At 24.2% G+C, this 27,023-nt stretch overlaps 1 protein-coding gene across 1 annotated transcript; it reads right to left on the bottom strand.

Annotated features, from left to right (window-relative positions):
- Window positions 1–16,181: 16,181 nt before the first annotated feature.
- Window positions 16,182–26,649, bottom strand: LOC145832185 (ubiquitin-conjugating enzyme E2 D4-like). The gene is made up of 2 exons (XM_082939520.1): window positions 26,010–26,649; window positions 16,182–16,222 (listed from the first exon to the last, which is right to left on the bottom strand). Exons 1-2 carry the CDS (start codon window positions 26,647–26,649, stop codon window positions 16,182–16,184), a joined length of 681 nt encoding a protein of 226 aa, XP_082795646.1.
- Between the last annotated feature and the right edge of the window lie 374 nt (window positions 26,650–27,023).

Here is a 27,023-nt window from a genome sequence, read left to right as displayed (position 1 = left end):
TTTATTGAAACTTACACATTTACATTTATGAGTGGTTTTTACAATGACTATAATCGTTTAGATTATGTGCTTTGATAAACTAAAAAAATATATGCAGTCCTTACTACTATACAAAATTTATAGTTTAAGATAAGAAATTGTACACATAACAGGCTTGCGAATTTTGTGTCAAAAAAGCAAGGCTGAGTTACTAATAACTAACATCAAACTAGCCTGAATTCATGGATAAGTAGAAAAATAACTTCGGCAACAAATAAAAACAAAAAATTAAAAGCTTAAATAAAAAATAAAGCCTAAGTATTAATTAAGAGACTAATGAAAGCATAGAAACTAATAACTAATAAAGAAAAATATCCATGCGCAAAAATACTCTAGGATTTATTAAAGTTGTCAAAACCCTGTTAAGTTTTATATAAGCCTGAGCTTAATACGAAAATTTGACCTTGCCTGAGTATCTTTAGTGTAAGTAATGCAACCTGACGTAGTTAAAAGTTTGTCATGTATTTGACAAGAAAAAGTAACTATAAAGGATAATCAAAGAAGAGGAATACTTGTAATCATAAACTTGTCACTGTTCATAATTTTAAACTTGTAAAGTTGGAATCATGGCGAAGAAAATTAAAAACAGTTTTAAATAAGTTTGAAAAGTTTAATTTTTTGTGTTATTGTTTTCAAGTATTTTATATAAAATACAAAAATAATATTAAAATTCACGTTTTAAAAACAAAATCCATTTTTACTTATTGTACATTTAGGAGTGTATTTTTATATATTTATCTAGTTTTTCAAAGGTTTTTTGAATATTAGTCAAGGTTTTTTGAACTTTTTTTGTTTTCAAAAAGACAAAGTTTATATTTATTTTCAGTAAAAACTTTGATTCAAGGTGAAAAACTGTCTGAATTGGTTTAAAGATATTCAAAAGATATTGTAATGTTACTTTAAGTATGTTTTCAATAAAAAACTTATAAAAAAAAAATAAAACTTTCATAAACCACATACATCATTGTTTAAAAATTAAGGTTTTTATGTGATTAATGTTCAAAGTTCCAAATTTTACAAGGTCATTAATCAAAACTTCTTAATTTCTATGTTTTTCTAGATTTTCCTGAAATAAATTGTCTAAATCCAGGTATTTCAGAGTTCTTGATTTAACTCCAAAACTGATTTATTTAGCTGTATATACTCACAAACTTACAAGTGTCATATCAACAAAAAGGTAAAGTATGGTTGTAAATTATTCTTTTAATACTATTTTTTAGTATATTTAATATTAAGTATGTATGTATCTTATTTCAAAAAACAGTGAAAATTGTTAAATGCATAAATATGTTTAGGTTTCTTGTACTTAAAAAATTCAAAATTAAATAAATAGTTAAAAGATTAAATAATTAATCTTTTTATTCATGGTAAGAAAACAATAGTAAGCTACAGTTATCAAGTATTGTCAAATTACTTACAACAAAATTAAATTTAAAAAAAAAAACTATAATTTTTGTAGATGTCCCTCCTAAAAAATTAAAGATCCATATTTTAATTGCTAACGAAAGCCTGTTAATTAAATCAGTTTTATTAGGGACAAAAACTTGAAATAAAGATGTTATAAAAATATTTTATTGATTATTAATTTAGTTTGTCACATTTGCCATATTATACATAATTTGCTACATTTACACTATTTTCTATATCTGACATGTTTCTCCATAATTTTACATGTTTACCATATAATAATTTTCATAATATTTAAAGTTACAATTAATAAAATACATAACATCTCTACATTTGAAGTTTTGTCCCTGATAAGTAGTCAAAATTTATTAGTCATTTTAAAGGCTTTTTTGATCAGCTAAGATAGGACCCAATATTAAGCAACTATTTTGTACATTTATAGTATTTTATTTTGTATCAATTGCATTAACATTGTACCTGAATCAATTGAGTGTGTGTAAAACTTATTTAATAATAACTGAATAAATTTTAAACATTACTTATGTAGTTCAATAGATTTTGTAAAAGTTAATAATGTAGAGTTTTATTTTTCATGCTCCTATTATTAAAATTAAATGTAATGAAAATAATTTTATTATAACGTCTTTAACTTAAAAAATAGAAAAAAGAATTAAAAATTTAATAAAAACTTAATAAAAGTATCATTAGCAAGACAGTCTTAATATTAGGACTACATACTGATCATGCATATTGAATTTTATTATTTGAAAGCTAGTTTCATTCAAATTACTTACAATATTTTAGAAAGTTGTATCAAAGTTTGAACAGTAAGATAACTTGCCATTTGTTAATAAACTTTTGATGAACTTTTGAAAAAAAAATCAAATTTTTAATTTTATATATAAAAATGTAAAAGTTTAGTACAAAATAAATAAAGTACAACTTAATATAAGTTAACATAGAAACTATCTAATACAAAATAATTTGACTAAAACAAAATTTATTCTTATTTTGTTTTTATCCAGTATGAATATAAAAAAGCTACTAAATCAAAGAAAATTTGAAGTTTATAAAAATTTTTCAACATATTTACCACTTAAATTTTTTAACATATTATTTAAAGCTTCTTATCTTTAAGAAGATATTAAACAATTACACGAGCATAAAGTTATTGTTATAGGAAAATTTATTAATTTTTCAAAAAACATAAAACTTTAATGTCAATTATTTTACTTATCTTAAAAGCTATCTAAAAAATTTTTTTTTTATTATAGAGAACGCACCTTTGCCTTTAATTTAAAAAAAAAATTATTTAATTTGGGGTTGGAATTATTTCATGGGGTCCCTCCAAAAATAAAGGTTTTTTTTCGTTTTTTTTCATCAAATGGTATTAGAACCAAAAATAAATATTTTTTTTTAATTTTTTTTTTTGATTTCCCTTAGTTTGCATGTTATTAAAATTAGTAAATAGTTATTTTATAAATAATGTTAATATCTTTTACGATTTGGCCGAAAATCAAAATGTAGTATATTACACTATCATTTGCCTTGGCCATTTCCTAGATAAAAAATTGATAAAAGGAAAAAAACGTTAATAAGAATGCGATTTACATCAAACTAAATTAAAATAAAATAATTTAATTAAATTTGTTGTATATTCACATTCTTATTAACTTTTTTTTTCCTTTTATCAATTTTTTATCTAGGAAATGGCCAAGGCAAATGATAGTGTAATATACTACATTTTGATTTTCGGCCAAATCGTAAAAGATATTAACATTATTTATAAAATAACTATTTACTAATTTTAATAACATGCAAACTAAGGGAAATCAAAAAAAAAAATTAAAAAAAAATATTTATTTTTGGTTCTAATATCATTTGATGAAAAAAAACGAAAAAAAACCTTTATTTTTCGAGGGACCCCATGAAATAATTCCAACCCCAAATTAAATATTTTTTTTTTTAAATTAAAGGCAAAGGTGCGTTCTCTATAATAAAAAAAAATTTTTTAGATAGCTTTTAAGATAAGTAAAATAATTGACATTAAAGTTTTATGTTTTTTGAAAAATTAATAAATTTTCCTATAACAATAACTTTATGCTCGTAACAATTACTGATGTAACTTAGCACAATTTACAAATTTGGCTTTTTAAAATTAGACTTTCAGCTTAATTTTTAGGCAGCGTTGACTTGAATGAAAGTTTACTCTTTTTATACTTTGTTCAAAGTGTGTTTTCCAGGGACGTACTTTGGTTTCCTGTTTTCTTTGCACCCTCATAAAAAAAGCGATTAAGTATGATTCTATTTAAAGTATTTTACTAGAAAATAAAATCAATAGAGTTGATTTTGATATTAAGTAATTTTCAATTTATGTTTTTTCAATAAATAAGTAAACATGACGTGGTTTTATAAGTTTTTTTGTTGAAAAAATATGAAAACTGTACAAAAATTTCAAAACTACAGAAATTGCACTATTTTACAAATGAAACTTTTAACTAAAAATTAACTCATCAAAAGTGTTAAAAAAATTTTTAGGAAAGTCTTTACAACTCGAAGGGTTTTATTTTCAACATTTTTGAAAACATTTGACGAAAAAACATACTTTTTTACTATTAGAGAACATTTAATAAACGGTAGTTTTATTATTTGTTTTTAATTTTTATCAGGTTGTAAAATAATTGTTTACGTCTGATTTTAGTTTAAAATACATAATATGTTTTTAATATAAATTGAGTTTTTGCTAAATTATTTTTACTTGAACTGTTTAGTTAAGTATTGTTTTTATATCATTGAATATGTTTATCAACTATTTAGACAATTTAACTACTTATTTTGGTTAGTACTTCGTTTTAAGTTTCTTATGTATAAAAAGTTTGTTATTCCTATTAGCTTCATAGTGTATTGGAAAAATTTTAACCTTATCAATAAAAACAGTAATTTGTTTTATGTTTAATATTTTTTTAAATAAAAAAAATAACTGGATTCATAGTTTTGTATTGTTTTTGATCAAAATTTAAACATGTTATGTACTTTAGTTATTTTAGTCAACTATCTAATAGAGAGCTATATTGTATTTAAATGCTTCAACACAAATAATATATTATTCAACATAAAAGTTGTGTAACCTCACTGAAAAAAGCCTAGACACTAATGGTCTAATACTCCTTGTATTTTTATAGGTCTAAAAAACTGTGGTAAAGATATCAAAAAAAAAACAAAGTTTAGAAAAATAAATGTGTTGGAACAGCTAGTCATGATTATTTCTTAGATAATAAAAACTATTTGTGAAAATTTAAATACTTGACCATCTAATCGTTTGAAACATTGCAATTTAATTATAACTTAATGAGAAACATAAGATTTTTAGTATTTTAAAGTAAAAAGAAGTCTTTAGTATAATAACTTTTCTAAATAAAGCATAATGAATATAAATTGTTGATAAAAACTTTATTATCTTTAATCAAATACAAAAAAATAAAATCATTGGTCTATAAATCTACATATTTTAACACCATAGTTATTATTTAGTTTAAGTATTTTGAAAAGTCTTAATAACAAAGATAAAACTTTTGTTTATAAAAAGTTAAAGTAGTTGTAGCTTGAACTTAAAATTATGTGTGTTTCTAGAATTTATATTAAAAGAAACAGTTAACTCTCTATCAATCTCGTTTTTTAGTATATCAGTGCAAAGAATGTATTAAACGTACGACTATAAACGAATGAATAAAATTTTAGAACTTTTTTATTATTAAAACTAATTACAGGTATTCTTTTAATTTGATCATAATAGAATAAGTTTAACAAAATTTCTAGACTCGAGCTTCTTAGTGTTTTAAATGTAGCGAGAAATAAATCCTAGAAAAAGCTGCTTATTTACAGTACATACTGTAGTACATATAAAAAAGTCTTTGTAAACAAACTTGTTTGAACTGTATGTAAGGGTAAGTAAAAATTACTTTTTTTAACCAGAAGTTTGACAAAAAACTATAATACAGCCTTAAGTAGTTGCATAATTTTATGTAAAAAGCTTAGTTTTTTTTAACTTCCCCATTTTATTATATTTTTTTAATTTAAACTTACAACGGTAATAAAACTTTTAGATAAAACATTTACTCTGAGTACTTTTCAAAGAAAAGTTAAAAGTAGTTTTACAAACATTTTAACTTTTAAAATAAGTTTATTATAAAGTATTACAAGAGTCCTTAACAAATATACCCAAATAATAATAAAACTTAAAATTTTAAAGCTTAGGAGAAGTTGTAAACAATCAGTAGTTTTAGCATACACTAAGAAGTTTATTAACTTAGTTGATAATTTGCTTAATTTTGAATTAGAATTTTTGTTTTTCTTAGTTAAGGTTAAACACAGTAAAAGCCTTAGTTACAAATTTTTGAACTCTAGATGTTTAAACTAAGTTATACTTATGCTTTATTAATGATACAGATAAAATCTCTATAAGTTTCTATCTTAATAAAATTTTATCATTAACTGATGATCTTTTTTTTGTTAAGAGTGTAACACTGTTTTAAAAATCAAATATTTTAAATATTCAAAGTTATATTGATTCCTTAAGTAAGTAATCTCCTTACCAAAAATTCGAGAACTCCAATTGTTATCTTTTACAATAAAATAATTACCTTATGAAAGTATTAAAAGAATAAACTCGCATTTATAAACAGTCACGTATATACAGGTGTTGTATATTTCCTCTTTCAAAGTTGTAAAAATTAAAATTAAAAATTGACGAAACGGATTGTACTTCGTCGTGCCCTCCATACGAATGCACTTGTCATTACATCTCGACAAATCCAACATTTTCACATCAGGTAAAACCCTTGAATACAATACTTCGACTTCAGGAAAATTCTCCTCCAAGAATTTTACTCAAAGGAATTCCCCTAAATCAAATAATGTTCAATGGAAGTCCCCCAAATCAAAGAATGTCACTTCAAGGAAGCCCCCCACCCTCATTTCCTCCTCCTAGGCCACAATATAGAAAAATTCCTGGTTTTCAAGGTGATCCCAATTTTAATCAGAGTAATCTCCAACACCAAAGAAACCTTTCTAATGCAAGAGTTGGACCTGCGAAAGCTTTTACTACCCCACAGGTTAAATTTTGATTAATTTACTTTTTTTTTGTTTAAACAAAACAACCATATTTAGAATTTATTACTGTTCTGTAAAAGTAAGAAATTTTAACACATTAAGTTAACGTAGTTTCTAAATTGCTTATGCAGGATTTGTTTGTAGCTTAAAAACTCAAAAATTTGACAGAACCCAAACAGAGAGCTTAATCAAATGCTCCCAACAACGTCTCCCAACTTTCACCAGGCTCCAATAGATCCAGCACCCTGGCAACAAGAAACTACTCCTAGCAACAGCAGTCAACTACATGGTTACCCACCGGGGGATCTACCTTCAACCAACTATGTTGGAAATCAACGTGTAAATAAAATTCCAAAACGTTATCGTCCTCCATATCCAAACCATCAAGTCAACACATGTATAAACGGTTTGTTGAATTAGTAATACTGGAAAAGCTATGATTTAAAATTGATAAAGGTGTAAATAACTCATTTTACACATTTATTTATGTATTTTACATAAAACATACAAAAAACTATTAACTTAGACATTAATTATACTCATGGTTTATAAATTCCACAGTGCTGATATTTTTTTCATAATTATTAACAACTTATACTAATTTACTTAGTAAAAAGTGATTTTAATAACCTTTTAACAGTTAAGTTATGATAAGAAGATAAGTGATAAACAAGTGTTATTTGCTACAGCGTCGCCAAATAACATCAAGGGGTCCTTAACGTATGAGCCTGTTACTGAACGGTATGCGCCGTATACAAACAAGCGATTTGATGATATCGCGAAGGGTGTTTTGGAAGATGAGTTTTTGAAAAATCAAGATCCGAGTTTTGATGATAGAAAGTATATTGCAAAACGAATTCGTGTTGATGAGAAATGTGTGACGGTTATATATTTCAAAATAAAAAAAAAACTGTACACTAGTAACTTTAAAACTTTTATAGCCTCCATTTGTGCTCAACATTTATTAAAGAATTAAGGCACTTAAATTATCAAGTAAATGTTTCATAAAAAAATTATTTTAATATTTATATTAATAAGTTACCAGTAATTGTTTTCAAACTTTATGATTATAACTTTAGGAATGGTTTAAAAACCGAAGAAGAAAAATTACTACTGTGAAAATACAAACTTATCAGTATTTCAGTGTTTCCCAAAAGTTAATTTTGGAACATGAGTTCTCGAAAAATCAGAATCCGAGTTTTGAACATAGAAGTAGTATTGCAGAACGAATTGATGATAATCGGAAACGTGTGACGGTTAAATATAAAATATTGTCTATTGATTATTTTAAAACTTTAAAAGCCTCTCAACTGTGCATAACAACTATAAAATAATATTGGCACTTTAATTATAAAGTAGATGTTTCATAAAAATCCACTACACGTCAATATCTTTATAAATCTTTTATTCAACAATAGTTGATTTCAATTTTGTTACTAAAACTTTAGCAATGGTTTCAAGACCGAAGAAAAAAATACCGGAAGGAAAAAGCTCAAAAACAACAACAGCTCCGAAAGACTACTACCGAAATACGAACATTTGCACAACAACAAAGTTCCACGCAACAACAAGTTACTGCACAACCAAAAACTCCTTGGCAACAACAAGTTACTGCACAACCACTAATTCCTTGGCAACAACATGTTACTGCACAACCACTAATTCCTCGGCAACAACATGTTACTGCACAACCACAAACTCCTTGGCAACAACAAGTTACTGCACAACCAAAGCTTTCTAGGCAACAACAAATTTGGGAAACAGAAATTCCTAAGAAATTTGACAATTTTTCTACTAAGAGAGAATAAGCTCCTATAGCACAACAAGTTGATATGCAACAACAAGTAGCTATGCAACAAACTTACATAATCTTAGTATAAGTAAGGAGGATTTCTTGTAAATAAGATCTCTGAATTTGGACAGTTACTAAGAATTTACGTATAAATACTGATTTAGAATATCTATGATTGTATTATTTATTTAATATTTGTTGAAAGTATAAGCTGCTGGCCTCTTTTTCATTTACAGTTGTATTGGTATATATAAAATATATTTATACGTTTTTTCGTTAATAAACATTTAAAAACATGAAAACAAAGTTGTTGTAATTATTAAACATGTTTTCAGGTATTTTATACGTCATTCTTTATAAAACTTAGTGTCTAAATTAAGTGTCTAAACTAAATTAAGAATTTAGACTCAAAAAGTACGCAAATAATATAGCGCACCGCTGTAGTATAACCTTATGGCAGATTATTTTTCTACAAAAAAGTTTACAAAAATACGTCACACTTAAAGAAAAATTAAACAATTTTACAATTTTTTTTATGCTACATTGTTAAGACTACTGCTAGTTTTCTGAACTTTATTTTTGTAAACATACAAGATAAGCGTGTCGGCCTATGAGAAATAAACTTGGTTTGTGATTTTTATTTTAAACAAATACAATAAAATGAATTAAATTTAAAAAGTATACTTTTAAATATTTTACAATGTTTTATAAACTGTAATAACAGTTATAAAGTTGGTCTATTTTAACTTCTGTGTAACTTTATTAAAACTATGTGCAATGAGGTGTTGTTGTCACTAGACATGGTAACAAGCGCCGCCTTTCAATTAAAACTAAAACAAATTTATCGAAAATCCCCGGCCGTAGGATTTAAATTTATTGTATAGAAAAAGTATTTAACAAGTCATGAAGAAAATACAATTTTTGTAAACATAATTTAGATTAACAATGAAAAAACAAATTATTTTAAAAAGTATGAGTGCCTCTAAAATTAGTTTATGATTTTTTTTCTAATAAGGTTAATTTTAGACATCAAATGAATAAATTAATCATAACTAAATTGTTAACTGTTAATTGTAAGTAATGATGGAATAGTAAATTTGAGAAAAAATATCTTTCACTATTTAGATAGTAAACCTGGATAAAAAACTTAATAGTATTGAATATAAATAATGTTATGGATTGTTTTAATTTTTTGATTTTTACATCTTAAAGAATTTTTTTTTCAACTTTGATGAAATAGACAAAACTGATGATTTTTAGCTAAACATCTTTTTTCAAATCTACTTTTATTTTCACTTATATACAAAATAATTTTCATTTCTAAACGTAAATACAAAATTAGAAGTTTTCACTTGTTGCAAGTTTTTCAAAGATTATTTCTTTAAGAAATACAATCACTATAAATCCACTTTTTTGCAGCTTAATACTTTTATTTACAACCTTTTAACTGTCATTTATTTATATGAATTATAATTATATTTTTTAACTTTTAATGTGGTAAAGCCATTGGATCTATTTTTATTTTTTAAAAAATAGTAAATTACTGTATGATCTACTGATCTACTGATGATATTTAATTTTTATATTTATTCTATAGTTTTTTCAATAAATAAAAATACAACAATTTCTTCTAAAATTTTATAAGTAAAAATAGTATAATTTTATTTGTAGTACGTATACTGTATTTAAACGATGTATGACTTGATTATTTTCTGTAGCCTTAAACTAAAATACAAATTATAGTAAACTATATAGTATATTTTTTTTATTAGTTTTGATGCTAAACTTTTTAATTTGGAAAGCAATGAAAAAGTTCTTAATTTAATAACATTAAGGTAACTGCATTATCTGGTAAATAATTAATATTTTAGTTTCACTTGTATTAGTTACACAAATTGATTTTAAGTACAAAAACAAATAAGAAAATTCAATTTTTTTAAATTGTTATAACCTAAAGTGTAAAGTATGACATTTAAGTTAAAAGTTTTTTTAGAAGCGTAAAATCTTATCATGTTTAATTTGTGTTTATCACTTATATATAATATTTGTGTACACAGATTCAAAGTGAAATTCATATCATTAGATATTTTTAATTAAAGAAACTAGTTTTATATATGATTTTTCATATATAATAAGTATGTGAACATTTATTATGTACTTAATGACGTTTTTTTATTTGAAAAATATCATTCGAAGTTAATTTTTTTGACAACTTTACAAGAAATTCTTTTAAATTACTAGTCACTAAAAACAGATATGTGAAGTCATTTTGATACTATTCACTATTAAAAAAAAAGATTTCATTTAACATAGTCATTTATTGCTTTAAGTACACCGTTTTGTATTATTATCTTAATTAGTTTTGTTAAAATTTTGATTAATAAAACATTTAGCTTGGATATGCTAGTTTTAAAAATGTTTAGAGCGAAGGTATATGGTTAAGATTAAATATTGTATAAAACTTTAAAAATGTAAAATTTCGAAGGTTTTTAAGAGAAATAAATAAAACTTAATAGTTTTATTTCAAAGTTAAGTTTTACGAAACTTAAAATGTCATTTTTTTTTAAGTTTCAAAACAGAACTATTTAAGTTTGATAATAAAAGTTTGTTAATAGTATATAAATCTATTGTATTATACACTCTTATAATGCTTTTATTGATTTTATCACCTTTTCTAAATATGCTTATAATCTTCCAAGGTAGATACTAATAAATTGTAAGTATATGCTTTTAGTTTATAACTGTTTATTTTCTGCAATTTGTAGTAAGCTTATTTTACATGAAAGTTTTAAACTATTCTAGGTTACATTTGACCTTTTTTTATGACTTTAATCAAAGCCTGAAAATCAAAAGTTGTAAAGCAAGTAGATAGGTATAAGTATATTAAACCAGGTGTAAAACAACCATGATGAAATAAAACTATGACCAAAAAAAAACAATTATATTTTTTAATAGTTCAGATTTTCTACTTTCTAAGTCGTAAATAAACTTTATTATTTATAAGTAATATGTATTATAAATACAGTAGATATTTTTGTATTACTACTCATGTACAACTTCTATTTAAAATTTAATTGATATAATATACTGTTTATTACGCTTCTTGACAACATGTAGTAATAAGTAGTTTGTAATTACTTAAATGGATAAAATTTTTACATTAAGAAAGTCACTAATATGATAAGCGTTTAATCTCTGTAAATTTTGTGTTTGGTTAGCTTTTAACAATACTAGAAAAATTAGCAAAAAAAACTTTGAAAAGAAGTGTTCTAAAAGTTATTCCTAAACAAAACGTAATAAACAAACTTATCATTGAGCTGGGACTTTTTTCAATAAACTAAAGCTATATAACTTTCCTATACTGTTTAAAATATTGGAACCTCTTAGTTCCAACTAGATAAAATCCTAAATTCAATTACCGACCAAGGGTAAGAAGTAACAGTGATAGTTAAATATCAATAAATAATAGAATAAAATTGGATAGGAGTTGTGCGCGAGTAGGAATTGTAAGTATATAATCAAAACTAACTTATCTGTATTTTATTGCTTGTATTAAAATAAAAGTCAGTTAAAAGCTTTACAATTCATAAACTATTCTTTAAAGAGTTAATAATTTTTAAAATGTTTAAAACCGTACTTTTAGTGTTATATAAAAAAGTAACGTTTTGCATTGAATAAGTTATTAAATTTTTTAAACAAACAAAGGTTTCAAGTACTAAAGGGTCAAATAACATTGTAAAAATCTATAAACATTTCATCAAACCAGAAATTGATCATTAAAAATTTAGTATCATTAATTATTATAAATAATTTAATGCTTCGTGTATAATTTTTTTTGTGTAAAAAAGTTTTAATTTAGCACACGCAGATGAAATAAAACGTTAACCATTTGGTTAAATTTAATTAAATAAACTTAATTAAAAAAGCTGATGTGACTCAGCCTTAGAGTCAACTTAAACACAAACTCTCAACTTGCGGCTTGGACCTGCCAAACAAAAACTCGAGCTTGAAACAAATAAAACTGAGTGTTTCGTAACAAAAGAATGATCGTTATTATTATTTCTTTATGGAGCACAATAGTTTTAATTGACGATTTTGTATTAAAACCATGCCTCTAATATTCTTTTCCAGTATAACTTCAAAAATATTATTTAGCCCACAAGACACAGCAAACCGGCATGCGTAAGTTAAATTTATGATAATTTTGCCAATTAGAAAATTTGCTCGATTCGGTACTGGGCCACTTAAATAATTGTTAAAACGTTCCAGAAGGTACTACTCAAACATAAAGTAACAATTAAACTTTTTATTAAAATGGAATTTCTAAAAATAATTTTTTCAAAAGTTTTAAGTTAATTCGTTTCACACGATTCATTACAAATTTAACTTATCAATACCTGAATTGATATAAACGTTAGTTAAAAATTTGCACGTTGTAAGTTGTAAGTTTTGTATTGAATAACTTGTAAACAATAAAAGTTTCTAAAACCCGTGGATAATTAAAAACCTATGAAACATTAAGTAAACTAGATTATTGATTACTTAAACATTTACAACATTAGTTTTTAATATATTATTAACACAAAAAGTTCGTTTGTTTTATTTATATGTAAAGAAGCTAAAAAACTATAAGTATTTTGAAGTATTTTATGTTGCTTATTTCATACCCTACGTATAATTTTAATTTCTTTTATGTGCTATTTTTTAGAAAATATTTTGAAATGTCGGCTTTATATAAGTTTCAGTACACAGAAATGCTTTTTAAGAATCATTCCAATACAATTCTGCTTCTAAACTTTTTTTTAGTTTTATAATATTACAAATAAAAGAATGTTACTTCAGGGAAGTCCCCTTCCTACTTTTCTTCCTCTTTCCATTACCCTAAGAAATTCTCAGCGTAATTTTCAATGGCAAGGAAAATTTCCAGAAGAATTTAGACACTTCAGGGTATTTATCACTACACCAAAGATAAACTTTATATGGTTTACTTTAAAAATAAGTGTTAAAACAGTATGGTATATAATTTTATAAATTAATACTTCGTTTTTGTATAAATATAAAATAAATAGCAAAAATATTATTCTTATAAATTTGCACAACTGATAAAAAATAGCAGTTTTAATATACCATAAAGTTGAGTTGATTACTATGATACTTCAAAACTTCTTAGTAAGTTTGAAAACAAGTTATCACAACTTCGAAACAGACGGCTCAGACAACTTCTTTTATCTTCTAACTATTTCTATGGTCCTGCATCATTAAGTTTCCTAGCAAACCATCCACCGCTTCACCATGTTGGATAGCAATTTCTTCAGCTTATTTTTCAGCTCGACAATTTCCCATTCCTGCAATTAGGCAACAAGAAGCTACCAGGCGCCAATAATTTTCTATTCAACTTTAATATCCTGGACAGTTTCCGCAGTTGAGGCAACTACGACTAGAGCTCGCTTAGTAACAACCTATAAGGCAAATACAAGATACTTGGCAATAACAAGCTGGTATGCGATAACAAGTTGCTACCCAATTTTACTCACTAATACATACTAAGTAAGCTTATTTTGTGACAAAGATCTTTGAATCTGGAAAAAAACTAACACACTTTCAGGTATTACTTGAAAACTTGTGTATTTGTTTTATTTAACTAATTTTTGTTTATACGCTGCTGGCCGCATTTAAATTCTAGTTGCATTAGTACATATTAAAATTATCTATACCTTTATTGTTAAAATAGCTTTTGCTTGTAAATATATAAAAGTTTAAATACTCTTTTATCTCTAATAATGAAGCTTTATTTCAATTTAATATCTCATACTGAACGAGAAAAAAACCCTTAAAATGTTTTGTTCTAAGAACTTGTGTACAAAAATCTGCTTTTATTCAATTCAGACTTAATAACTACAAGTTTTATATAGTTTTATAACAGTTGGATTTAACATTAAGTATTTTATCTATCATTAACTATTAACCTTAAAAAATCTATAGCAATTATTTTTATTTTTAACGGACACATGTATACATCTACTATATTTTTATTTTTTCCTTACAGTATTACAGTTATCTTTAACATAGCTCAGTTAAAGTATTTAATCCGTTAACACACAGAAACATATGTCGGTGTAAAAAAGAAGGAAACTGTATAACTTGTTATTATTAATATTGTATAAAAACATAACTACTTTGTTATTAAAATATAATTTAATTTGATACTTTCTTTAAAACGTTATTAATGTGATTTTGACGGATTTAAAAATACTTTTGAACTATTTAAAAAAGTTTTTCAACAAATTAGTTTTAAAAATACTAGTTAAAATTTATAATTTTAGAGTTGAGTATTTATTACGTTAAAATGATTTACATGTTTTAAAAGAAATTAGGTAAGTTTGATAAATCTTTTTTTATAGTTTAATTCAATGTAAACTCAATAAGGACTTTGGAATATATGAAGATATTTTTTTTGAATTAAGAAATGATTTGACTCATATACTAGATAAACAAAAATAAATAGAAAAATTATTTTATATTTAAAACAAATTTTAATATCAGCTAGATGAAACTAATTTTAGTATTACACAAATAATCACTTGTACAGTTCTAAAAAAAAAATTGTTATGAGTTATTATTACATATAACTAGTATGCTATGAAAGTTTATTGTTATTTACAGTTTAAAAACATAGAGTTTCAATAGTCACATAACTTTCATTTAAAATATTTATTTTTTATAAGTGATTCAAGGGAAATATATAAGTAGTTAAATAACTATCTCAATTTTTGATATCAGTTGAGAAAAAGTGATTAAAACTGCTTATTAAAAAGACCATGATTAAAATAAAATTTAAGTTTTAAATATCTGGAGAAAGTCTTAAGCAACTAGCAGTTATATACTAAGATGTTTTAAGTAGTTTATCATTAATAGAAGTAATTTATTGCTTGGTTTAGGTAACCACAGTAATAGCTATAGTTAAAAATACACACACTTTTTTTTTGATGTTTAAACTGAGTTTTACTTACGCATTTATTAATGGTAGAGTTTGAATCTTTATTAAATTGATTTTTTAGAAGATTGATGATCTTTTTTTACAGTGAAACATTGTTTTAAAAAAATATAATAAAATATTGTAATTTATATCAATCCACTTATCAAAAAGTAGAGATCTTTAATTTTATCTATAAAGTAAAAAATAATTACCTCCTGTTTGTGCTGAAAGCATTAACTTCTATTTTAAAATAGTTACGTTTACAGGTGTTTTAAGTTACGTCTAAAAAAATTGTGAAAAACTACAATAATGGACAATTACTACATCTCCTCAAACTCAAGGTTTTCACAACAGAGAAATCCCCAAAATCAAAGAATGTTATTTCAGGGAAGCTCCCCACTCTCTTTTTCTTCTCCCAGCCCACAAATTAGAAGTCCTGGTTTTCAGGGTGATCCCCGACTCAGAAGAAACTTTCCTACTGCAAGGGTTGGACCTGTGAAAGCTTATACTACTCCCTATGTTAACTTTTTATTGTTTTTTTGTTTAAGCAGTACTAACAAATTTCTTACTTAATATTATTCTACAAAAGTAAGCAACTCGTAGTAGAATTATGTTGATTAGTTATTTATGCAGAATTCATCTGTAGCTTAAACACAACTTTTGACAGAATGCAAACGGAGATGCAAATGCCCCCAACAACCTCTCCCAACTTTCACCAGACTTCTTTAGATCCATTACCCTGGCAACAAAAAGGCTCTCCTAGCAACAGCAGTCACCTACATGGGTACCCATCAGCGGGTTTAACTTCACCAGAATATGTTAAACAGCAAAGTCCAAAAAATTTTGTTTCTCAACATTCTAATTATCAGACCACTGGTTTGTTGAATTAGTTGTTGAATTAGAAACCATATCATAAAGTTTTGAGAAAAATTTTGGATTTTAATAATTTTCAATAAAACTTTTTATTTTAATTATTTTTATTTATTAACCTCAATAAAAACACTTAATTTAGAAATTGCTTAGGTTTAATCTTTATAATTGCGAATGTGTTATTATTTTTACTATACTTAATAAGTACTAATAAGTACAAATCTCACTTAAATACTATTTGACAAGCTTGTTATTATCTGATTAGGAGTAATAAACAAATTTTCTTGTTGACAGGGTCTCCAAACAATATCACAACATCAGCAAGGTACCAGCCCTACACAAAAAAGCAGCAGCTCTTTGATGATTTCCAGAGGGATGTTTTGAAACGTGAGTCCAAATCCGACTGTTGATCATATAAGGAATATTGCATTACAATTTAGTGTGGATAATAAACGTGTGATGGTTAATTACTTTAGAATTAAAAAGAAAAAATACCTAGCGACTTTAAAACTTTCAAAAGCCTCCACAGCTATTATAAAAAATAAAGCACTTTAAATATCAAGTATATGTTTTACTAAAAGTTATTTAGATTATTATCTTTGTTTAATTTAATAATCGTTACTTTGACTTTAATCTTTAATACTATAGAGGTGGTTTCAAAACCGAAGACACAGAATCAAAGAGAAAGCTCGAATACAACAACAGCTTCAAAAAGCTGCTAAGCAAACACGAACATCTCTACACCCTCAACTTTCTGGTCAACCTCAAATTTTTAGGCAACAACAATTTACTGGACAACTAGGTATTCCTTGGCAAGAAAATGTAACTGCACAACCACAAGTTCCTTGGCAACAACAAGCTACTGCACAACCACTAATTCCTTGGCAACAACAAACTACTGCACAACCACATACTCTTGGCAACAACAAGTTACTGCACAACTACAAATTCCTTGGCAAGAAAATGTTACTGAACAACCACTATTTTCTAGGCAACAACAAGCTACTGGACTACAACAAGTTTCTAGACTACAACAAGTTTCTAGATTACAACAATTTTCTGGACTACAACAAGTTCCTAGACTACAACAAGTTCCTAGACTACAACAAGATAATATGCAGCAACAAGTTGCTAGACCACATCAAGTTGCTACTCTACAACAAGTTGCTTGGCAACCACTTCCGCGACCCAATATTACTCAAAGAGAGGATGATTTCTTGTAAGTAGATTTTCTGAATATGTTAAATAATTAAGAGCTTGCCTTCAAAACTTTTTTATAACTTGGTTTTTTGTTTTATTTATCTGATTTTGGTTGAAAGTATAAGCTGCTGGCTGCTTTTACATTTACAGTTAAATTGGTATAAATAAAATATTTTTATCCCTTTTCTTGTTAATATAAATTAAATTCAATGTTGTTTTAATTAATGAATACACAGTTTTTCAAATACTTTTTGGGCGCTTATACATTCATATTTGTATTCTTGTAAATAAAAATTATAAACGTTATTTTGATAAAATAGTTATTCTTAATAAATGTTTGAAAATATAAAAACTATATTGTTTTTGTTTTCAAACAAATTATGTATCATTCTTAAAACAATAAAATTAATGCAAATTAAATAATATTTTAACCACAACTTTTCAGTAGCAAAAAAATTTCCGAAACATAAGCATAATATAATAGGAAACTGCACTCAACATTGTTGTTTTACTTTAATGTTAAATAAAATTGTCTATGCATGAAAATGAAAAAGTTTATAATTGTGTAAAATATGTGCTAATTTTAATTTAAATTGAAATAGCAAATAAATGTAACGAGTCGATTTAAAATGACATAGAAAATTATCTAAAAAGTTATCTAAAGTTTTAACTAATAGGAAACTAAAACTATCTAAAAATTTGATTTTAAACTAAGTATCAACAAAACATTAACAAAAGTTAAAAATAAATTTAATTTAAAATCATTATACTTTGTACTAGTATGATGTATTTATTTAAGCCAGATCTGCTCTCTAGTAACAATAAAAATTTGTTCCTTTGTCTGCAACAGTTCATTAATTCTCTTCATTTTTTAATGTTATTTTTAAATAGCTCCTTACAACATAGTAAATCAAGTAATTTTTTTTAGTTTTTACAAACACTTTTATATCATTCTTCAACTACCTAGTGTCTAAATACAAAACATACATATGTATGTGTAGATGTTGCAAAGTCATAAAGATTACATATAGTAAATACTGAATATTATGATTGTACGAAATAAATCCTGTTAAAGTCGAAAATCTAAAAGCGTATGTATTCCGTTAATTTTTGGTTGAAAATGTACGTGTTACAAATTACAGAAATAACTGTGTTTATTTCTTAGCATAGGATAAAAAGTTTAACTAGAAAATATAAAAAAAGGATTTAAATATTTAACAGTAATAATTATGCATGTTTTGAGTAAAAAAAAGTTGAAAAGTATTTAGTTTCTACAAAAAATATATTTAAAAAAAGTCGTGTCAGAGAAGTTGCATTTGTTTTAAGTAGAAACTTAGTTAAGTTTTGGTCAACACTAGTAAGGTAATATATTTTTTTAGTAAGTTTATTAATAAAAATAAAATTTTCCTAAAAATGGTTAATTCTAGTTTTGCTAATTTTGTTTTTTGTTTAAGTTGCAAATTCATATTTATTCACAGCATAAAATATCAAAATATATGTTAATATATATGTTTTTAAGAAAGGAATACTAATTTTGTAGTTTTTTTAAAATTAGTGTAGTATTCTTATCAAAACTTATGAGTTTTAAATCTATATTTGTCATATTTACTACATTAAACTTTTGTTTAGTTTACAAGTTTAATTTTAGCTATGTCTAAAAATTAATTTATTATTCATAATTTTGTTTGATTTCGAAATCATATTGTTTATTGAACGATAAAAAACGCTCAAATAATTTTGGTCCAAGGACCTGGTGTAAGAAAAAAAACATTTAGTTATCAAATACTAAATCACATGCTTTTACAGTCTCTTATAAGCTAGTTTGTTTTTTTTTTCACTTGTTTTTAACCTTACGAATTAAAACAGTCAACAAAAAGAAAAAAACTAAACAAAGCTTAACTAAATTATATATTTATTTTGAAATGTTTTAGTCAAAATGTACGCAAGAACTTTTTTAACAATATGAAAATTAAAATAGAGTCTGAGCTTAAAACTTAAAATAATGCTTAATTAGAACAATTAAAGCCTTTGCATTTATTTTTGATATTTTAGTTCAAAACTAATTGTTAAAAATATATGTTAAAGACTAAGTATTTAATATAAATGAAATTAGTTTTAACGTTTTATTATAGTAGTATAAGTTATTCTGTTTCAGATGTTAATTTATTTTTCTATGACTAATGATTTATTAATACTACTTTTTAACATAGTTGTTTTTATTCATAAAAAAATTTAAAGTATAAATAATGTATAAAGTCATCTTTTCTTGGGATACTTAGTATAATTATTTTAAAATTATATCTTTTTCGTTTTTGTATTCACTGACTTTGACTTTTTTTTGTTGTATAAAGGCTTATTTTATGTATTATAAACTAAAAAAAACTTTTAAACCAATTAGTTAGTATTAATTTTTTTTTAATATTTAAAATAAGTCATGATGATAATGACACGGTTTGTACAGATAAAAGAAGTTTGAAAAAATTGAAATCGATATTTTAGTTTTAATCTAATTATTTGTATGTTTTCAAAATGAAATATTATAGATAATTTAACATTTTCTAACAATTTTTTTTTGTTTATAAGTAAATCATAATAACGTAATATATACTATATGTACAAATATAAACTAGTGCATAAAATTGTATGACTATTTTATTCTTATAACTTAACCTAGGTTCATATGTTATGACAATTAAATTATTACAAAATAAGTTTTTATAAACTATAAAGGCTACAGTTCATAAAGTCTAAATAAGTCTCAAGAAAAACAATTCTATAAAAAGCTGCTCTCGGAACGTACTACATATAAAAAATTCGTTGCTAACCAAATTTGTTTGGATAAATTTAAAAGTAAACTAAAACTAATTTTTGAACCACTGATAAAAGCTGAAGTTAACTAAAGAAATTAGTTATATAACAGCTATTAAACTAAAAAAATTAGCAGTCTAACATTTTTAGGTTCAAAGCCTAGTTTTAATTTTTCTTAAAAACTGTACTTTTGTTTTAAAAGTTTGTTCTAAAAAATCTAACACGAATAGCAACTTCAAATGTTACACGAATCACTAGAAGTGTTTATAATATAAATCTGATAAAAAAAGCTTTTGTCACTGTAGTAGCCAATTTGGTGAAAAAATTACTTATATACAAGAAACAGTATGTTAATGACAAATATTTAAATATTTGAATACAAAAAAGTCGATCTGTTCAATCATTGAATTAGTTATTAAATGAATAAGTTATTAATTTATACTTATCTAAAAGCTAAAGTAGTTTAATTTTTTAGAACAGCTTGAATACACGATACATACAAATTAAAGGTTACAAAAAACAGTGTTTTAATATGCTAGTAGAACTACTAAAAGTTTAGTGTATTTTAGCTTTTGTTAAATTAGCTGTAAACATGATAACATTTAGGAGACTTAAGTCATATTTTGTCATTATACGTTGTTTAAGTAAAAACGTATTGCTATGTACTTTTATATTTCATAAAAAAACTAGTTTGAAGACATACTTTTTTGTTCTAGGTTGTACATATTATTTGCTTTTTATTATAATCACCAAATACTATTGCATAATTTTTTGAAGTTGATTACCTTGTAAAGTAAAAAATAGATTTTTATTTATTAGTATAGAGGTTTATTGAAAAAAACAAAAAAAACTGCTCAATTTTTTTTCGCTTCAGTAAAATATTTAGCCGTAGTACACGACTTTGAAAATATAAATGTAAATTTTATAGAATGAACTTCCAAATAACTCATCAAATTTCATAGTATTATACTTTAGAAACAACTAAGCGTTTGCTGGTCTCTACAGTGACATCAGTAAAAGTTTTTATTTTAAGAATTGAAGCAGAAATCATAACTACGGATGTTTGTATCGTTACTTTTGAGATTTACAAAAAAATTTTTAACTACATAACAGTTTATTTATATATTTGCCTATAGTTTTCAATGCTTTTTTTTTTGAAGTTATACAACATGAATACAAATTCGAGGATTATTAGTTTTACAGATTGTTTAATCATTTTAAACTATGTATGTGACTGTTTTAATGAAAAACTTTTAATTTTTTTCTTTTATATAACAATTATTTGTCTTTATTTATTGTATTAATTCATACATTGTCTTTAATTTAGTTACTATAAAGCAGTTTACAATGAATCAAGTTAATACATTAAGAATTTTATCATTTTTGTAGTAGCCTAATAAAAATTACCTAAATTTAATTATTTCATGTAGAATCTGATGGAATTATTTTGACTTCTAAAAATATTAAAATACATTTTTATTGTAAATACAACATGCACAGAAATTTTTGATTTGCATTTTTGATTTTTTTTGCTTTACAGTGTAAAGACGAAACTGTTCGACAATACTTTTTATCTGAAATTAAATCTAATAAGTAAAGATATTTACTTAGAATACTTCTTATTTAATAAAGCTGTTTCGAATTAAGTTGAGAAAGTTTAAATGCAATAAAATTACTTTTACTCGAAAATTTAATTAAAAACATTTAGATTTCAACAACTTATAATTTTTTAAATATTCATAATATTAGATTTTTAATTCTTAATAGTTTTTTATAACGTTTATTTTCACTTCAAAAAAAGATTAAAAAAATTAGAAATTTTTAAATAAATTTTTTTCACTAATTTGAACTAATTATTTTTTTGTTCAATATATGTTCATTAAAGAAGTATATTTTAATACGTTTATTAAAGTTATCAAATAAATAAACAACCGTAATCAAAAAGTTAAAGTTAGTAAAACAAATAGTAAAATATAAATTTATTTATAGTTTTTGTCACAATAAAATAATTAGTGTTTTCAAAAATAATTAAAATTTAAATTTACACTCACGACTTTTTGTTAATTCTTAGGCCACAGTAAATGTTGTTATTAAAATATACACTTGTTGTTAAATGTTTTTGTATCTTTTTTTACTAGTATAAGTTATATAACAATTAATTTTAAATCCATTTCTTACGCATTTTTATCATTTTTATATTTCATGTAGTTATAACATAAGTAAAGATTATATTAGAAACTATAGTACAAACATTCATAAACTAAAAAAAAAAATGATTTTTTTTTCTATAACAAGTAAAATACGTTTTACATAACAATAATAGTTTTTATTACATATTTAATACACGTTTACTTTTATTTATTAATCATGATTAAAATATTAAAAACATCATTTTCGCTATGTTTTGCAGTTTCAAAAACTAGAAATGCAACAAGAATGCAGAAAGGACGAAAGAAAATGGATTGTTCAGAAAGTAAAACTAGAAACTGGTATTCGTTGTTTTTACTACATACGTCAACACTATACTATATTAGCAAATATACAAATAAGATTCAAAGAAGCAATAAATTTCATTTTTAGTATTTTGAAGTTTTTTTTTTGGAATTAGTTTTGTGTTGTTTTTTATGAATATAACTATTTTATAACCACAATTAGCATCCTTAAATTTAAATCTTCCTCAGCTTTGGTTAATCAAATAGGCACTAAATGAGCAAATTTTTTTTGCTTATATACCTGTAAAATTACAAAAAAAGTTTTAAATTAAACTAAAACATCTAACATATTTATGATGTATGTAGCTAGCTGCAAAATGAATTCTAAAAGTTTTTGTAGATTTATAAAATTAGTCATAGGATAAGTAACTTATTATTAATAATCAAAAAGTTTTGTTTTTTAACTTTAAAGACTTAATTATAGGTTTAAGCCTAATAACTTCAAGCTTAAATAATCAAAGTTAATTTTAAACATTAACTTTAAAAAAAAACAAACATTTAACTTTGTTAGAAAAACTTACAAAGTTGTAAGCGTATATTTTTTATTAATGAAAAAAATTTTAGTTGCGTTTAATGCAACTTTTAAAATTTAAACTTGTTGAACAACAAAATTGTAAATAAGACATATAAAAAAATTTTTTTTATATTATACTTTAAACTTAAGCGAATAAATGTGATTTTTATTTTACTGCGTAAGCAAATTTTTATAATGCATTTTTTTAAGTTTTAGGTAGCGCTAAAATTTTTACTAGTTAAAACCATTCTATTTTTAAATTATATTTATAGAAACATTACCTTTAATTATAATCTAGGAATTTTTCTTTTAAATACTTTTGGTGATGTATTTTTTTTAAAGTTTATAAACATTTTTTAGTTCAAGTTTAGAAGTTTTGTTGTACTCAGGTTGATATAGTTTTGTATATTTTATTTAATTTTTCTTAATGTTTTATGTTTTAGCTTTGTTGGTTCAAAGTATAAATCTTTAAATTTTTTGTATTAAATAAATTTTGTTTAGGTTTAGTTATTTGAATTGAATTACTTAAAGTTTGTTTAACTTTAAAAGTTTTCATTTTTGTCTATGTATGTTTTATTAGATTCCATAACACTAAAATACGTTTTTCTGTAGTTGTAATTTAGTAAGTTTCAGTTAAATATAGTATGTTTTAATATTTTTATATTAATCAAGACTTTATAAGTTAAATATAGTAAATTGAAATAAAATATTTATTTTTACTTTAGATATTTAATTTATGTTAACATAACTTAATTTCGCTCAGTCATTTAAATCGATTATTATTGGCTAATATAAAAACCTCGTTTAAAAGTTATCCTTATTTAATTTATGTTGCAGACTTAATTTTTTTATTCACATAAGATGCCACTTAAACGATACATTTAAAACTATTTTTCAATTTAATTTTTTTGAAAATTAATCAAATTTAAGCTTGATTAACTTCATACAAAAACACAAACAACACGTTAATATAGTAAAATAATCGTTACAGAATTTTTGTTTATATTTATATCTTAATATTATTATTAGTGTTTCTTAAACAATACTACTTTTACATTTTAAATATTTTTTAAATAACTTAAGTAATATTTCATAAACAAATATTATTAGGATTAAAAACATTATTAAGCTTATAAAAGTTATAACTAACTTATTTAATGTTTTAAAGCAAAGGAGTTTTTAGTTATTTTTATAGTTTTCTATGTAAAAACTCGGGAAAAAACTTAATGACTTTAAATTCTTCACTTTCAGTTTTCTAACAAATTTATAACTGAACTTAAAATGTATATTCTATTTTAATTTTGATTAAAAGCCTAGAAAATTCTACGGAGAATTCTTAAAATAAATTTTTGATTTAAAGGTCATAAAATATAGAAAAATCTTAAAACCAAAGCTTTAGATTAGTTTTTGGATTTATATACAAGTTTTTCAAAAGTTTAAAACAACTTGTGTGTGTTTTGTTCGAACTTCAGTATAGAACCAAGTGTACAAACTTTAGCATTCAACAAACGTATAAAAAAATAAAACTTTTAAAAGTACTATATAAAGCTTTATCGTCAAAAAAATTTGCAAAATTGTTTATATTTTTGTCGACATAGTATATTTTGAAACTAATAAAAAACAGTTATAAGAATATACTGTTGTAGTATTATAAACACATATACAATTATTTCTCACAAAAAATTTTCTGAAATAGATTTATTTTATAACTCTACATTTACATTTATCACCTTTATTTAGACTAAATAAACTTTGTTACAAATAAGTCTAGTTGATATAATTCATAAAACGTTTATAAAGCTGCCGGTAACCCACCTGCTGGGTGCTTATTAATGATATATTTTTAGTTTTAGCCTTACTGTTTTATGTAGAACTTTAATGGTATTTGTCAACATAAACATTTTATCCTAAGCATGTATTGTTACAAAACATACAAATTTAACTTTAAAGTTTGTTTATTTTTAAATGATACATTCCTTTTGTTTACAAGCTTATAGCGTGTAAAGATTTTGTAAAAGCTACTTTAATTATTACGAGCTCTCAAGAATAGCTTAATATGTGAAGTTTTTACTTTTCTACTATTTCAAATATATACACAATATCTTTAACTTTTTGATGATTGGATAACTAAAATACATGCCAGTTACAATTAAACTATATTTTGTCTGAGTAGGTTATTAATTTTTATATTCATTTTTTCAAAGCCTTAATTTTTGTAAAAAACTCAAAAGAAAAACTTTTAATTAATAAAACTTATAAACTAACGTTATAAATTTAATGAATTATATCTTAATACATGTTTTAGCATTTTACGTTATAGATTTTATTTTACTAGCATTAATAGTGAAAGTTTTAAAAAAATCTAAAGATAATTGAAAGCATTATGATAGAAACACATCATGCTTTGTTTGTTGTTGTGATATATTTATATAATATATTTCAACTAATGCCTACTTAATAAATTTAAAGGATATTTTTAACGTAGAAGTTTAAGCAAAACTTAACATTATTTAATTTTTTGACCGCCATTGTGGGTATAATCATATCGCACAAAGCTACTTAGGCAAAAAATTTTGATAAAAAAAATATATACCAAATATTTTTTTCTTGCAAACTTGTTTAAAACTAACTAGCTTTATATAAATAGAAACAATCTGTTATTTTGTTTAAAATTTATTCAATCTAAATACTACTCAGCTTAAAAACATAACATCGTCTAGACTACATTACATGTAATAAAATACAAATGTCGAAATAAGTCACAGTACTTTATTCAATAGAGCCACTAAAAGTCAGCCTCTTCAGTTGCGTACTTCTTTGTCCATTCCCTGCAAACTCTGTCGTGTTCTTCGCGATTGTTGACGTACTGAGCTGCTATTTCTGCTACGAGACAGTCATCAGGGTAGCAGTCGGTAAACAGAGACTGAATTGACAACAAAACTTTTTCTATAGTCATAGCCGGGGACCATCCAGAAACAAGTACGTCTAAACTGACATAACCTTCACTGTTAATATTGCAATGGTATATTTTGGTCTTAAAAGTAACCTTTGGTGGCCTGAACGGGTAATTAGCCGGAAAAATCAAGTCTAAAATGAAGGTTCCACCTTCATAAGGAGATCCTAAAGGTCCTCGGATCATCGCTTCCCATTCAAAAAAGTTATCTTCTTTTAAGTAAGCGCTTATGTAAGCTGGTGAACTTAAATTAAATTCTTTCAGCTCTTTTTTCAGTCTTCGTTTCGCAACGATAGCTTCATGATCATTGTAATCTAAAGGAGCCTTCTTGAAGTTTTGGCATTGTACCGATTTATTGTAAGCATCCAAAGACGATGCATTTTGCTGAGTATTGATATAATTACTCTTAGTTTTAAGATCAACAACTTCTACATTCAACCTTTTCACGCTAAGGTTATCTTCAATTTCGTTTATCTGACCGGATGACATAATAATCAGTATTTAAACAAATGCTGCATAATGTATAAAACTGATAGTTTGCATGATAAACTATTTGAAAAAATTAGAGAGTTTTTGTACTCAGTGTTGTAAAAAAATCTAAATCACATTGTTTTATAAATAAAAAAAAAAAAAAAAAACAAGGAAAAAACACAATGCCTAAGCCTGGACTGTTGTATGCCTTCGAGACCAGCTCAAGTTAAGACAAGGTTTGATCATACCTTATTGGACTACCATACAATGAGCTTTTGATAGACTAAAACTTATTTCTAATATACGTCAGTCAGTCGCAACTGAAAATCTTATCGCTAAGTTTATATATTAATGTTTTTTGAACTTACACTAAACAAATAAATACTGAGGCA

The sequence above is a fragment of the Thalia democratica genome, chromosome 3 (assembly GCF_965202585.1).
Source record: "Thalia democratica chromosome 3, ktThaDemo2.hap1.1, whole genome shotgun sequence".
NCBI classification, from domain to species: domain Eukaryota; kingdom Metazoa; phylum Chordata; class Thaliacea; order Salpida; family Salpidae; genus Thalia; species Thalia democratica.
The sequence above is the reverse complement of the archived record's forward strand: the minus strand, read 5'-3'. Positions and strand labels throughout refer to the sequence as shown.

Coding starts and splice junctions, on each gene's coding strand:
- LOC145832185 (XM_082939520.1), bottom strand. CDS start 26,649: ATGTCATCCGGTCAGATAAACGAAATTGAAGATAACCTTAGCGTGAAA. Junction 16,223..26,009: donor GACAAAGAAGTACGCAACTG/AAGAGGCTGACT, acceptor ATATGGTTTCTA/ATTCAACAACTAATTCAACA.